The sequence below is a fragment of the Colias philodice genome, chromosome 9 (assembly GCF_061535455.1).
Source record: "Colias philodice isolate Cphi_HAF_F1 chromosome 9, ilColPhil1 Martin Lab GWU primary, whole genome shotgun sequence".
NCBI lineage: Eukaryota > Metazoa > Arthropoda > Insecta > Lepidoptera > Pieridae > Colias > Colias philodice.
Genome location: NC_143094.1, coordinates 11,861,441 through 11,874,389, shown reverse-complemented (window position 1 = coordinate 11,874,389; position 12,949 = coordinate 11,861,441). Strand labels below are relative to the sequence as shown.

General features: G+C 33.1%; 1 protein-coding gene across 1 annotated transcript in view; it reads right to left on the bottom strand.

Annotated features, from left to right (window-relative positions):
* Positions 1-11,580, bottom strand: part of osp (myosin phosphatase Rho interacting protein outspread) — a 256,619-nt gene extending 245,039 nt beyond the window's left edge. Inside the window, exon 1 of the mRNA XM_089698688.1 lies at positions 11,080-11,580. Coding sequence (XP_089554814.1) covers positions 11,080-11,196 — 117 coding nt within the window. The 5' untranslated portion in view covers positions 11,197-11,580. The remainder of the gene's footprint in view (positions 1-11,079) is intronic.
* Positions 11,581-12,949: the final 1,369 nt, after the last annotated feature.

The following is a 12,949-nucleotide window of genomic DNA, read 5'->3' as shown; positions in this document are numbered from 1 at the left end:
TCTCACGATAGGGTTGATAAGAACTTCTAAATAAATGGAGATTATTCCCTTCAGCGTTTTATTATATTACTAGCAGTGCCGTTATATAGCCAAAGCCTTCCTCGATGAATGGGCTATCTAACACCGAAATAATTTTTCAAATCGAGATTCTTAAGATTGGCGCGTTCAAACAAACAAACAAATCAGCTTTATAACATTAGTATAGATTCGTTTTATTTCTTGTGAACATAAATTGGGTAAGCTTATCAATACAGAAAGAACGCACTAACTTATAGATATGACGTTACTCACACTTTTATTTTTGTAGTATTTTTGTTGACTCACATTTTCACTATTGCACAATGTATTTTGTTTAAATTTTCCCTACTATTGAAATATTTCTTCTTATTATTCTAATATTTGAGCTTTTTCAACATATTTTAGCAAATATTTCCAATCACGAAACTTTTCAATAGTTACATCATTTTAAATTCGAATGACACACTAAACGCCTTCCATAAAAAGCAATCTGCATTCGAATTTTAAAAACATTTTCAGCCAGTCATATCATATTCTTCATTCTTCCAAATTTGAAATATGTAGTATCTATAGTCTTTGATTCTTCGATTCCAATTTTAAAATTAGTAACGGCAGCCCTATTAACGAATGTTATCAATCAATTGTGAGGCCAAGATTAGTGCCGCCCGGGGCCAGCTCCTATGTTCTAGTTAGCAGTAAATTACTACTTAATTAAATATTCAAGTTGCTCCTCTAAGCTCGGCGCCGGATCGACGGACAACCTACACCTACAATTATATAGTATTTTCTGTTATTGCGAAACTCGGATTTTCTGATGATTAGTGGGTATGTGATACTGAAGCAACATCGACTTTGCTATCAATGGTCGGTTGTCAAAATAATCCATAACTACTAATATTATAAATGCGAAAGTAACTCTGTCTGTCTGTCTGTTACTCAATCACGCCTTAACTACTGAACCAATTTGCATGAAATTTGGTATAGAGATATTTTGATATCCGAGAAAGGACATAGGCTACTTTTTATCCCGGGAAATAGGATAGGTTTTATCCCGGAAATCCCACGGGAACGGGAACTATGCGGGTTTTTCTTTGACTGCGCGGGCGAAGCTGCGGGTGGAAAGCTAGTGCAGTATAAATCAGTACAAGCTAATTCGACAGCGCTCTTTTATGATGTGATTTTTACATATTTATGGCTAATCAACCAGCGATATAGAATTGTAAGAATATTTAGATTTATTTTCTCAAAATAGAAACCTAATATTTCAGTTATTATGATACTTGAATACTGTAGGCATTTATCCAAAACTATAACAAACTCTTCCACGCCATCGATCAGTGCACAAACCGCAAGCAATTTCGCAAACATAAAAATTTATGGTTCATTTTAAATATAGAAACGTATCGCAATTACGAAATGACCATCATGTGACCGCATATATTAACGGTACGCGTAGGTCGCGACAACCGGACAAGCACGATAGACACCTATATCTGTAGTCTATACTGTGTTATACAGGGTGGTGAAGTTATGTCACCTGAATGGTAAGTACTGGTTTTATTGTAGATGGAATATACTCAAATTTGTAATTTGATAATTATTTGGTTACATTGGTTTTTCGCGCATTCAATTTTTCAAGTTTGTCAGAAAGATTAATTCCTTATAATTGAGCCTAAAGATCTATGCAATGCAAGTAGGCAGCTGTGAGAAGTGAATTTTAGGAAAACTTTGAATACCATCTTCGTTTTCAAAAATATTTGAATGTTTTCTTTGCAAAAGAAACCATGTACAATTACTAATATCATAGATAATTTTCTGTAGTACATTCAGAGTAGGTATACTTTGCCTTCAAAGGGTTATACAACATTCCACCCTGTATGTGTAGATACCCGTAATTTGTGCACTTACGCAGGAATCGCGGACAGCATGATGGGATGGAGTTGTTATTCGATGTCAACATTCTTCCATAGAGTATAGTTTGTATAATCTGTGCCTGTTGCGATTCCAAAATGCATTCTAAATTCAAACTTCCACAATCCTAGCCTAGTACATAGCTTCAACATTTTCGGATTCATATTAAACGTGCAAATTATTGTTAGATAAAGTGGAATAGATCATGTCCATACAAAGTGATCTGTTAAATTTACATTTTCCGTCAATCGCAAGATTACGTTGTGAAAACAAACGTGAGATTTGTCACGCAATTATGCGTAATTATAATTAATTCACGTTAAACTATTTAGCATTGAATAAATTAAATATTATTGAGTGTAATAAAAAATAATATATCCGCTTGCTTACTCGTATAGACCTTACCCAGTTCCTTTTCAAATGAAATAACTTAGCATAGTCCATACTGCACATAGTGAATCGACGTGGGAATGAGTTTTTTTAATGTTTTAATTAGCTTCGTTCTATCTCGACCGCTATCAATGCTCTCTAGATCATGAATATGTAAGTGTAAACGCATCGTGAGTCATAAAACATTGGACAGATAACGCAAGTAAATAAACGTTGGTAATGACTTGTATCCATTGGAGATAAAGATGTTTACGCATTGGCGCTAATTGGCCAGTTATATTTCGGTAACGCATGTCATTTGTTTTGACGTTCTAAATTTGAATATAAATAAAGAGGCTGTATAAAACTGGCTGAATAAATACTTTTTTTTTGTGTTCGATTTTCAAAAAAAAGTTTATAAGCTATGTTATAATAGTACATAGCTCCTTTTCCATTTTTGAATACTTCTGGTAAAAATACGCATAGGTGATTTAATAACACGCATCTACGCACTTTATCTCTTCCATGTTGACATTTCATAATTGAAAAAACAAGCGAAAACATGTTTCCTGAACAGCTATCGTTATCACAAACCAAACATTTGTAAACCTAGTGACGAGTAAATAAGTCTAAATTTTCCTAACTTCATAGCATTGCGTCATCGCTATGCGGTTTTGCATATCGGCTTATCTGAAGGACATCAAAAGGTCAGACTGGAGCTGGCGGCCGTGTAATTGCCGATATTTCTGATACTAGTGACCGCCCTTGACTTCGTTCGGAATCGTCTGTGAATACCGTTTTCTAACCGTTCTCTAGGCTGGGTTGAATGTAAACAATGTTAGTGTTTAAACTAAAATACGATGTGAAACTTAGGAAAACCATCTTACATTTCAAATTTTAAGGAGTCTTAATCCCTATTTCAGTTTAGATCCACTCTAGTTACGTTCCAAATTTTACCGATTACCTATCCATTTTAAGAAAGATAAGTCTCCTTACTCCTTATTATTGCAAATGCATAAAAAAATCTAATTAACATCAAACATCTTATAAAAATTGCAAAAAATAACCTTTAAAGTTTAAACATATTATAGTTACGCGCAAATGCAATTGTCAATTACATTGTAAATAGTTACTACGCTCCATTATTCCTTTTTCGTCGTAAGTTATCTCCGTATCATTGCACAGATACTCAAAGGCGTATTTGCATTTCTGACTCAGATAATAAACTTACTAAGTAGCAACTAAGAAATCACTTTCACAAAATGTTTTGTCGATAATGAGTCAGCCAGACAAAAACACAAAAGAAGGTATCTACCGATGCGATGATTCGAAACTTTCATAGAAAACAGATAACAAATGGAAACAGAACTATTTAAATTGCCATATTAGAAATAATTTAATCATTTTTGAGAAACAAATGATACAGGTACATCGAGTAAATTTTATTACATTTTATAAGCAAGAGATAAACACTTTTTAACGGATTTTAAATTCAATAAATATTCAACAAATAAATTTCAGCATTACGAGCACTCAAGCATGGTCACGGCCACAGATCTCTATGGTCACGGCCCACGAGGAGCATTTATTTTTGTAAATGTATACATACCGTATAATTCGCGCGTAAAATCCAACAACAATATACTAAGTTAAAATAAATACATTTCTCAGTACAATAATGAAACGGATATCACAATTACGATCGCATCGCATTAATCCAACGCTATTTGCAAACAGGGCTGACTTTAATTGTTCGTGTAACCTCTTGTCTCGACCCACATATTATTGTTAGTAAACCATTGTAATGCTAACGGTAAGATAGCGCGTAAATTTCGATATAATGAAACTAAGCGAGATCTCTTACATTAATGGCAACACTGGAATTCGATAATACATTTAATGTCACATTTAATGCTTTTTACTTGTAAAGAAATACACGCCCTTGCTAAAACTAGACAATTAATCATAAAATCCCTGCTTCCCGTCTAACCCGCACTGTGAACTTTAACAGCAATTTATTATGAAAATCCAAATCTATCAATCAAAATATTTGTTATAAGCCAAGTCAAACAATGGTTTACGATCGTCAATTCATTTTACATTTTCTTGATCATAAAAGACCCGCTTATATTCATTTTGTTATCAAACATTCAAATGTTAAAACATGGACATCTAACGGCTATAAAACTATTGACTGGCAACTGGTATCTGCGCATTTATGAATAATCTATAACTTTCAAAAAAGGAATGATCGAATTCCGAATTCAAATTCAAAATTCGAATCATTGGAAATATGCATGCGTGGTAAGTAATTGGTGCTAAAATTAAACCAATCCGTGTATGGCGCTCACAAAAATGCTTCGGAGGCGTGGCGCGGGGCCAATGCACCTGGTGTAGGCGCATTCCTTACGCACTCCTTTCTGTGCCCCGAACTAATAATTCCAAATCATTCGGTTTATCAAATCTAGTAGTTATAAACCTACTATTTTATGCTAGGTATAGATGTAATCCTTTGTAAATTTTGATACGAATCTCATGTGCATTTACCGAGTTAGAATATGGTTCGTTTTCCCTGGATTCGTTTTGTCCATTAATGTCATATTTATATATAAACGAAAACAGTTAAAATTGGCTAGGCAACCGTTTAATGCCAACACCGAAAGATAACCTACTTCTACAAATTAACACATTCGATTTATCAGAAACCAATGACCGGGGAGCATAATACGGCTAATAGCCATCCAAAAGGCAAGTCGCCATCAATGTTTACATTGTACAAATACTAGTTTGCTCACAAGATTTATGATGCCTTTTAGAGCACGTTCCGACAGAATTAGCGCCTCAGCTCGAAATGCCAAACGGTGATAAGATGGTACGTGTTAAGTTTATTAAATATGGCGTTTTATGTCCTACTATGTTCTTTTACAGGCTTACTGGATCAAGTGTTTCTGGACTGATTTTTATCACCGGTTGTGTTCACTGGTCTAGTAGCTTTATAATTTATGTTTAACATTTTGTGTATGCAAATTTCAAAAGACAATATTGTAGTGGTTCGTACACAATCAATTAAATTTTCGAAATCATTGCATGTTTAAAAAATTCTTAACTATTTTGAATTAATCTTAAATCCGCTTCAGTATTTCAGTATATCGTCGAAGCTAGCTTCTACTGTTAATTTGAATAAATTAAAAATTATAATGAGTACGATAAACATAAACGTGAGCTTAAATAAATAGACCAAATTTCAGCCACAATTAAGACAATAAAATCTCTTCTGTGGTTTGCACTAATCCATCTCGATTCAAGGGCACTTAATTAAGTAATATAACCTTATAATCCGTTAATTATATTTACATTCGAACCAGGTCAACGTTAAAAATAAACAGTTAAATAGTGTCTTAGCGTGTTCGGAGAAGTGTGTCAAAGTACTAAATGGTAGTTTGTACACATTAACCGCAAGTGAGGCGGCGCCGGGCCACCGTAACGAAAATATTCAAACCTGTTGCCGCAAACATTTCGTTAAACAAACACTTGGCCGACCCACTAATGCGCGAAAGCGGGAAATCTAATTTTCACTTTGTAGTTTGACGCTGTAAGCGCGAGGGACCACTGAAAAGTAGAGTGACTAAGGCTGGCAGGATAAGGTTAGGTCCCTTGGGGTGAAAGCATTGCTAAGCTAAACTTTTTTTTTCAAACTCAAACATTCATTTATTCAATTAGACTACTATTTAGTAGTAGTACTATTTAGTAGTACTTTTGTAATATGTTGAGCAGTTTGTTATAGATTCGTTTATGCTTTTAGAATTTATATTACGTTTAAAGGTGTATAAATTGAGGAGATTAAAGGAGCTCGCACAAAAAACGTAAATAATGTAATCACAGATGACAAGAGAAGACAAACGGAATTTCCATATCATTGTAACTCGGAAAGATATTTAATTAACATCTGAGACACCTTGTATGTGGACTTTTTAATAATTAACAAACGTCTCACTAGGAACTAGAAAGATCTTAGTCTCTATTCAAAGATGAAAATTCATGCGTTTCTTGCGACATCTACACTACACAATTTCCTTCCTCCGCGGCGAATACAATCACGCAAACGCATCTGAGACGAGCAGAAAAACAAATGACACTCGGTGAGCGCACGCAATAACGATCAGCGCGAAGACATTTATTTAGCGAGACTTTCGCCGAGAAAGAAATTAGCATTCTGTTTAGATTGAGCGTCGTATCGATCGTTAGAAGACGCTGGATATCCGCGTCACCCGCTTCACCATATGGGCCGTGACAGCCCGCTTCGTTAGAGCATTTGTCGAAATAATAGCCCGCCATTTGAGGTTATGTTTCCGTATTATAAATACTCATTTTCAGTCAACCTATTGCGTAGTAATAGCGCTTAGTTTTGCAAAATTGCTGACTTAGGTCGTTCCTCTCGGACGTAGCCTTGGCTTTGACATCTTGTCACGTTATACTGCGTTATACCAAATCGAGTTGTTTTGTGCTAAATTGTCTTGGCATTCTTGAATTGTCCACTTAACTTAAGGCCAGCGTTTATGTATTCATTTCAGCCAATGTTTGAATGCTTATCGCTCAACGTTACTTGACTAAACGTGTCTAATCCGTATGACAGTTTAAAGGACGTTAGATTTGTTTCTGGCCAGACCATAATTATATGTCTCATTATATCGAAATCGAAAATATTGGTTATAGTGCCATTTTTAGAGTTTCAACACTAATCTTCCCGCGTCTTAGTAGAAATTTGTATTGAGAATAGGATTTTTAGATTATTTTTACAATAATTTTATCTTCAACAATTGAAACCGATTAGATCTAAGTAATGAAAAACTTTCCATTTCTAATCATAACATAGAATAATGAAAGGTAATTAAAAATATGTACATTAATATGAAACATTCATGCGTGATGATGAAATTTTTCGGTTCCTTTGAAGAAATAAACTGCAATTAGAAGCTTATTTTAAACCGGTTGTATACGAAATGATAAAATACGACCTTATGATATTTGTGTGTCAAGAATTCTAATTCAAATTAAGTTAGCATTGATCGCATTCGTCCTTTCATTGTACTAAATGATAAAAAGCAGATTCGTTTAACATAATTTTGTTTACATTGAGTTGAATATTTTACAAGCATTAAAATAATTAATTTGAGTGATAAAAATATATTCGTTACATTTTTAGACTAATGATTCAACATTTCAACAAATAAAAATGATGTCTTTTGTTAAATAAGAAAAAAGCCGCTTACACTAAAACCATTCAATTTAAAATACTGCATACTGCATTCTACATACTGCATTTATAAATACAAACAAAAACAAACTCAGTCATAAAAGAATAAATCATAAAATAATTAAATATAACGAATACGAAATATATCCAAATGTAGTATTTACAATTTACACAGGTGGTCTATGATAACCCCATTGAGGCCCATATCACAGTGCTGAGCAAAAAATTCATTAACCCAGCCAGAGGTCAATTGTGTTTTGTTTTTAACAATGATATTAACTAATTAATAAGGAATTAACATTATACAATATATTAATTAATTGTACATTATGACGTAATGGTTTGAAAGTAATTGAATTATGAAGTAATAATAGTCTTGATTGAATATAACCAATATAGCAAGACCCCTTAATAAAAGACGGCAAATACAAAATAACTAGAGATCAAGTTGTAATTTCAATCTTTATTCGACTGTTTACATTTTTTTAAACAAAGCGACTAAGCTCGGAATTACATCTATACTTCTATACTAATATTATAAAGAGGAAAGGTTTGTATGTATGTATGTATGTATGGTTTTCACGCATAAACTACTGGACCGATTTTGATGAAATTTGGCACAGATAATCTTTAGACCCTGAGAAAGAACATAGGCTACCTTTTATTGCGAAATATGTACCACGGGCGAAGCCGGGGCGGACCGCTAGTAATTAATATAACGACGATATTGGTATAAATATTTTAATCTGCTTCCTAAAAAATAACCAATTTGATTTATTTATAGAGATTTATTTTTATTGTCTCTCAGAAATACTTACCATAATGATTAATGAACATAATAAGTTATCAAGTATAAATAGGAAATTTCCTTAATTACGTGTTATTTTAACGATCTCCCTCGTATTTATGGTTAAAAGCGATAACCTTCAGTATCTTTAGTTAGTATATTAATAGCTTATTTTATTCACACTAACCTAATATACAATGTCATTAAAACCACGTGTATTAAAGATATGAAAGTTAACCTTTTCCTGGTTATAAAACTATCCATACTATGTCATTTATACTATGTACTAGCGTTAGTTACTATTAAGTATTCTGTGCTACTACTACTAGCTGTTGCCCGCATCGTCGTTCGTCGAATAGGACTAATCAAGTAATAATTATTATCTTCCCTCCCAATGCTAAGTTTCATTAAAATCCATAAATCTTTTAAGGAATTATTGAAGTATAAGCAAATAAACAAATGTACAAAAACTTTCGCATTTATTACTTTATTAGGATTAGTAGGATTTCGAATGTGCACTTTCTCTATTTCTCTAATATAAGGAAAAAGATTTATGTTCACGTTATTTCAACTTAGGTCAACATGGTGAATTGTTTAAAACCATAGATACCCATCTGTATTCAAATATTAAGTTATTAATGCATTAGAGGCGAATAGATTAATTATCTGTGCACTGCCATTACTTTCTATCGAAATTAAAACAATACCTTTTAAAATATAATTTACTGTTTGGTGAAGAATGCAGAATCATTATATTTTTATCGATTTATAGATACTTAAATCATAAACTACGAATACTTAAGTAATTCTTTCTCTAAGAATAAACATAATTTTCGACGTGAGACAGATTAATAGTTTGTTAGATTCCATGTTCCTACAACGTTATCTTATCTGCCGTTAACTAATAATCTTCATACAAGTTAGATAACGTATTTATAATTAATTATGATATACATAATTAAAAAAAATATGCCTTCCTGATAATGAATTACCCAAATTTCATCTTTAAAATATTTATATGAAAGTTATTTTAGTATCTATAGAGTATAATTCGTAAGCATACACGCAAGACGCAAACCATAAACAAAAAACACAATTAAAAACATATAGCGATATCAATCACGTTTGGTGACGAACCTGGCCGTATTTGGCGCGAGGCATAGACACGGATACCAGAGAAGATGCAATGCGCGCGCATCCTGCTTACAACGGGATAGCAGTTTTTGTCGATGGCTGGATATTGCAGCTTAAAAAAAAGAACTCGTATAAAAAGTTGTTTATAGTCTGTGTTGTAGAGTATTACGTCGGGAGGTATTGTGGAAAAGTTCTAAGGGCTACTTAAAATAGTTTTTATGTAGATAAATCAAGTATTTTGTTATGTATTCAATGAGATGTAAGGTCCAAAAGAAACTTAAATATTATACTAGGTAATTAATACATCTAGGTATACTAGAATCAATTAAATTTTTCAGTTATGTACCAAAATAACGTACCTATCAACAAATACAATAATGTTACCTCATCATCATCATCATCATCAGCCCATATATGTTCCCACTGCTGGGACACGGGCCTCCTTTGAGGAATCGAATGTTACCTACTTTAAGAAAATTAATTATTATTATTTATTATAATCAATGCACATTGCACATGTAGGAAACTTTGATAATATACCTTTGCACTAAAAAAATATTCCCTGTTATCATAAAATTGTAGCTTTCAATCATATCACGAAAAATAGACCTAGGTACTTAGGTATCTTATCAATGCCAATTTTTAACGAGGCCGAGTGAATCATAAGCTGCAGTGTAAGCTAGTTATTTCTAGGAAGTTTCGAATAGAAAATGCATCGTGAAACTCATTAATATTATATCTCATCAATGACATATAATTTAATTAAATAATAATCCAGTTTAATTAAATAATGATCATACTTTTTTTCTATTATTACAGAGTAGTTAGGTAGGTAGGTAACTATATTTATTTTGATGCCGAAGAATTTTATTGTTTGAACGAGCTAATATCAGGATCTGGATTGAATTAAAAAATTAATATTTGTGTTGAATTGTCCCACAAATTGAGGAAAGACTAGAAAACATCAAGCTACGACTAATAAGACGATAGTTACCTAACTACAAATGGAAAATACAAAATTCCATTTGAGAAAAAGTTGCGTGAGTCAGCTAGTATAATTTCAATTTGGCAAATGCAACGGGTTTTTAGCAAGGTCAGCTTTTTAGAAAATTAGGTAGATATGTAAGTATCCTAACGACCTATTAGTGGGTAGTAGATTAATTATTAAGTACCTGCATATTTATTTAGTATTTGAATGAGATATTTTTAAATATACCCATTGGTTCGTTAGTATTTTCTAGAACGTTTTACGAAAATATAAATTAACGTTTGCATTACTTATTATTAATGACGATATAAATTTTATCGTGTAAAATAATCGATTAGCTAATTTTTATCAGTGTCTGAGTATTTTTAACTATTTATCATTTTTCAAGCGATTATTTCTTCCTGATTTCTACACGAAACAATGCTTTCATATTCATAAATTGAAATACCAATTACAGGTAAGTTTTTTCTAACATGGATCGTAATCCGTTAGATCAACACCTGAGGAGTGGACTGTCTACGCACACATACAAATTGTAGAACACAACTACAAACGACTGTGATTACGGCACGACTCTTGAGCATATCAATAATATTACAGAAATTTATCAAGACTTACCCTATTGGATTCCAATGCTTCAGCACTGTGCTCCTCCTTCTGTCGGAAGCAATTAGTGCACTTGCTCTTGTTGAAGATGTTTGGTGCGAATTTCCTGCAATCCGATCGCCCAGACATGTTTGTCAGAGGTCAGGGTCAATTTTAACGTTCACTATGTCACAGTGCACAGCATGATGGTACTGTAAAACACACACACTAGACGATTATTCGCCTTTTAAAAACCGAACACGTAGTTTATCACGCGCACCAACCGTTGAGTGAGCTATCAGCAAAATCACAGCAAGAGGTGAGCGCTAGCGTTAAATAAAAAACACACGCACAACACTTATCTTTTTCGGCAACCGACCGCCGAAGAAGTCGAACAATCGCGTAAACAAAATTCGATTTCACGTCAAAATAAACATCGATTTTATAACGAACACGCAGAGTAAGCGACCGCACAGCAATACGATCGCTCGTCCATTTTACATCTGATAGAAAACCACGAGCGAGCAGCGGCCCGAGTTGTTGTTTTACAACTTCTCTTTTCTTGTTACGTGGTGTTACAGGTGCATTAATGTGTGTGTTACTTTACATGTAGGCGAGACTATGTTCGACTCTTTCTGAATCAACGCAAATGTATAATTACCTCTCACTCGCACCATTCATTAATCTCAACCGACAAGTTATATGCTGCCATCTAGTGAAATTCTTTAAGTATTATTATAGAGCTTGTACATCATACTATTCAATTTGTTAGTTAGTATAAACGGAATCCAGTAGATGGCTCTGATATAAAAAAAAAATAATGTGAAGATTTATGAGGACACTTTTGTACTTTATTTTATGAAATATAAAATAGTGCACTCAACATACAATAATTTTGAAAAAAAAATGTATTTCGTAGGTACAATAAATATTAGATACCATCGGTAAAAATTAAGTTACATACTTTATCTAATTTTTTAAATAAAAAAGAAATCCTATTTTCGTTTCAAATCGTTCTCATATTATTTATTAAATTATGCCTGTGCATATAATAATAGATTAAGTTTAGTTTTTGCACTGTTGTAAAAAGTAAAAACTACACTATCTATACTAATATTATAAAGAGAAAAAGGTTTGTAATTATGTATGTATGTATGATTTTCACGCATAAACTACAAGACCGATTTCAAAAATTCTTTCACCATTAGAAAGCTGCATCTTCACTGAGCAACATAGGCTATATTGCATTTTCAAAAAAATTAGAGATCCTTACCAAAAATGCAATAATGTAACCCAAGGTCTAAAAAATTCCTTAATAAAAATTCTGTCATCGCGTGCGCTGCTAATCTATTCCTTGAAGTACGAGGATGGTTCTTATGAAAAAAAAAGACGGGTTGCACTCCGGGAGTGCCGGCAGAAGTGAAAACTTGATTATTAACGTTCAGCATGTTTGATATTTTGGAAAGGTATCCGTCTTACGCATGGAATATAAGGGCTAAAAAAAAATCCGTCTTACGCTTTTTCGATCAGGCCACGTGACGTGACGCGAGTTTAAGATTTTATACCCAACGCCGCTAAAGAAGTTTTCACTTCAAAAACGTAAACATGTAGGTACCACGGGCGAAGCCGGGGCGGACCGCTAGTATTATATAAATAAGAGGGGCTATCTAATAAACTATGTCGTGGCCCCGTGGGCACGTCGCGGTCGTGGATAAGCTGCTCTAGCGCATAGGTATGGTCTACACTCTACATCATTCAGCTATATGATCATATTATAATACATTATTATGACAATAAATATCAGCATTTTACTTATGTATATTTTTATTTATTTTTTAATTTTGGTAGTTTCTTTTAAGAACTTATTTTGTATTTGACAGTGACAACTAAATTGACGTATTGG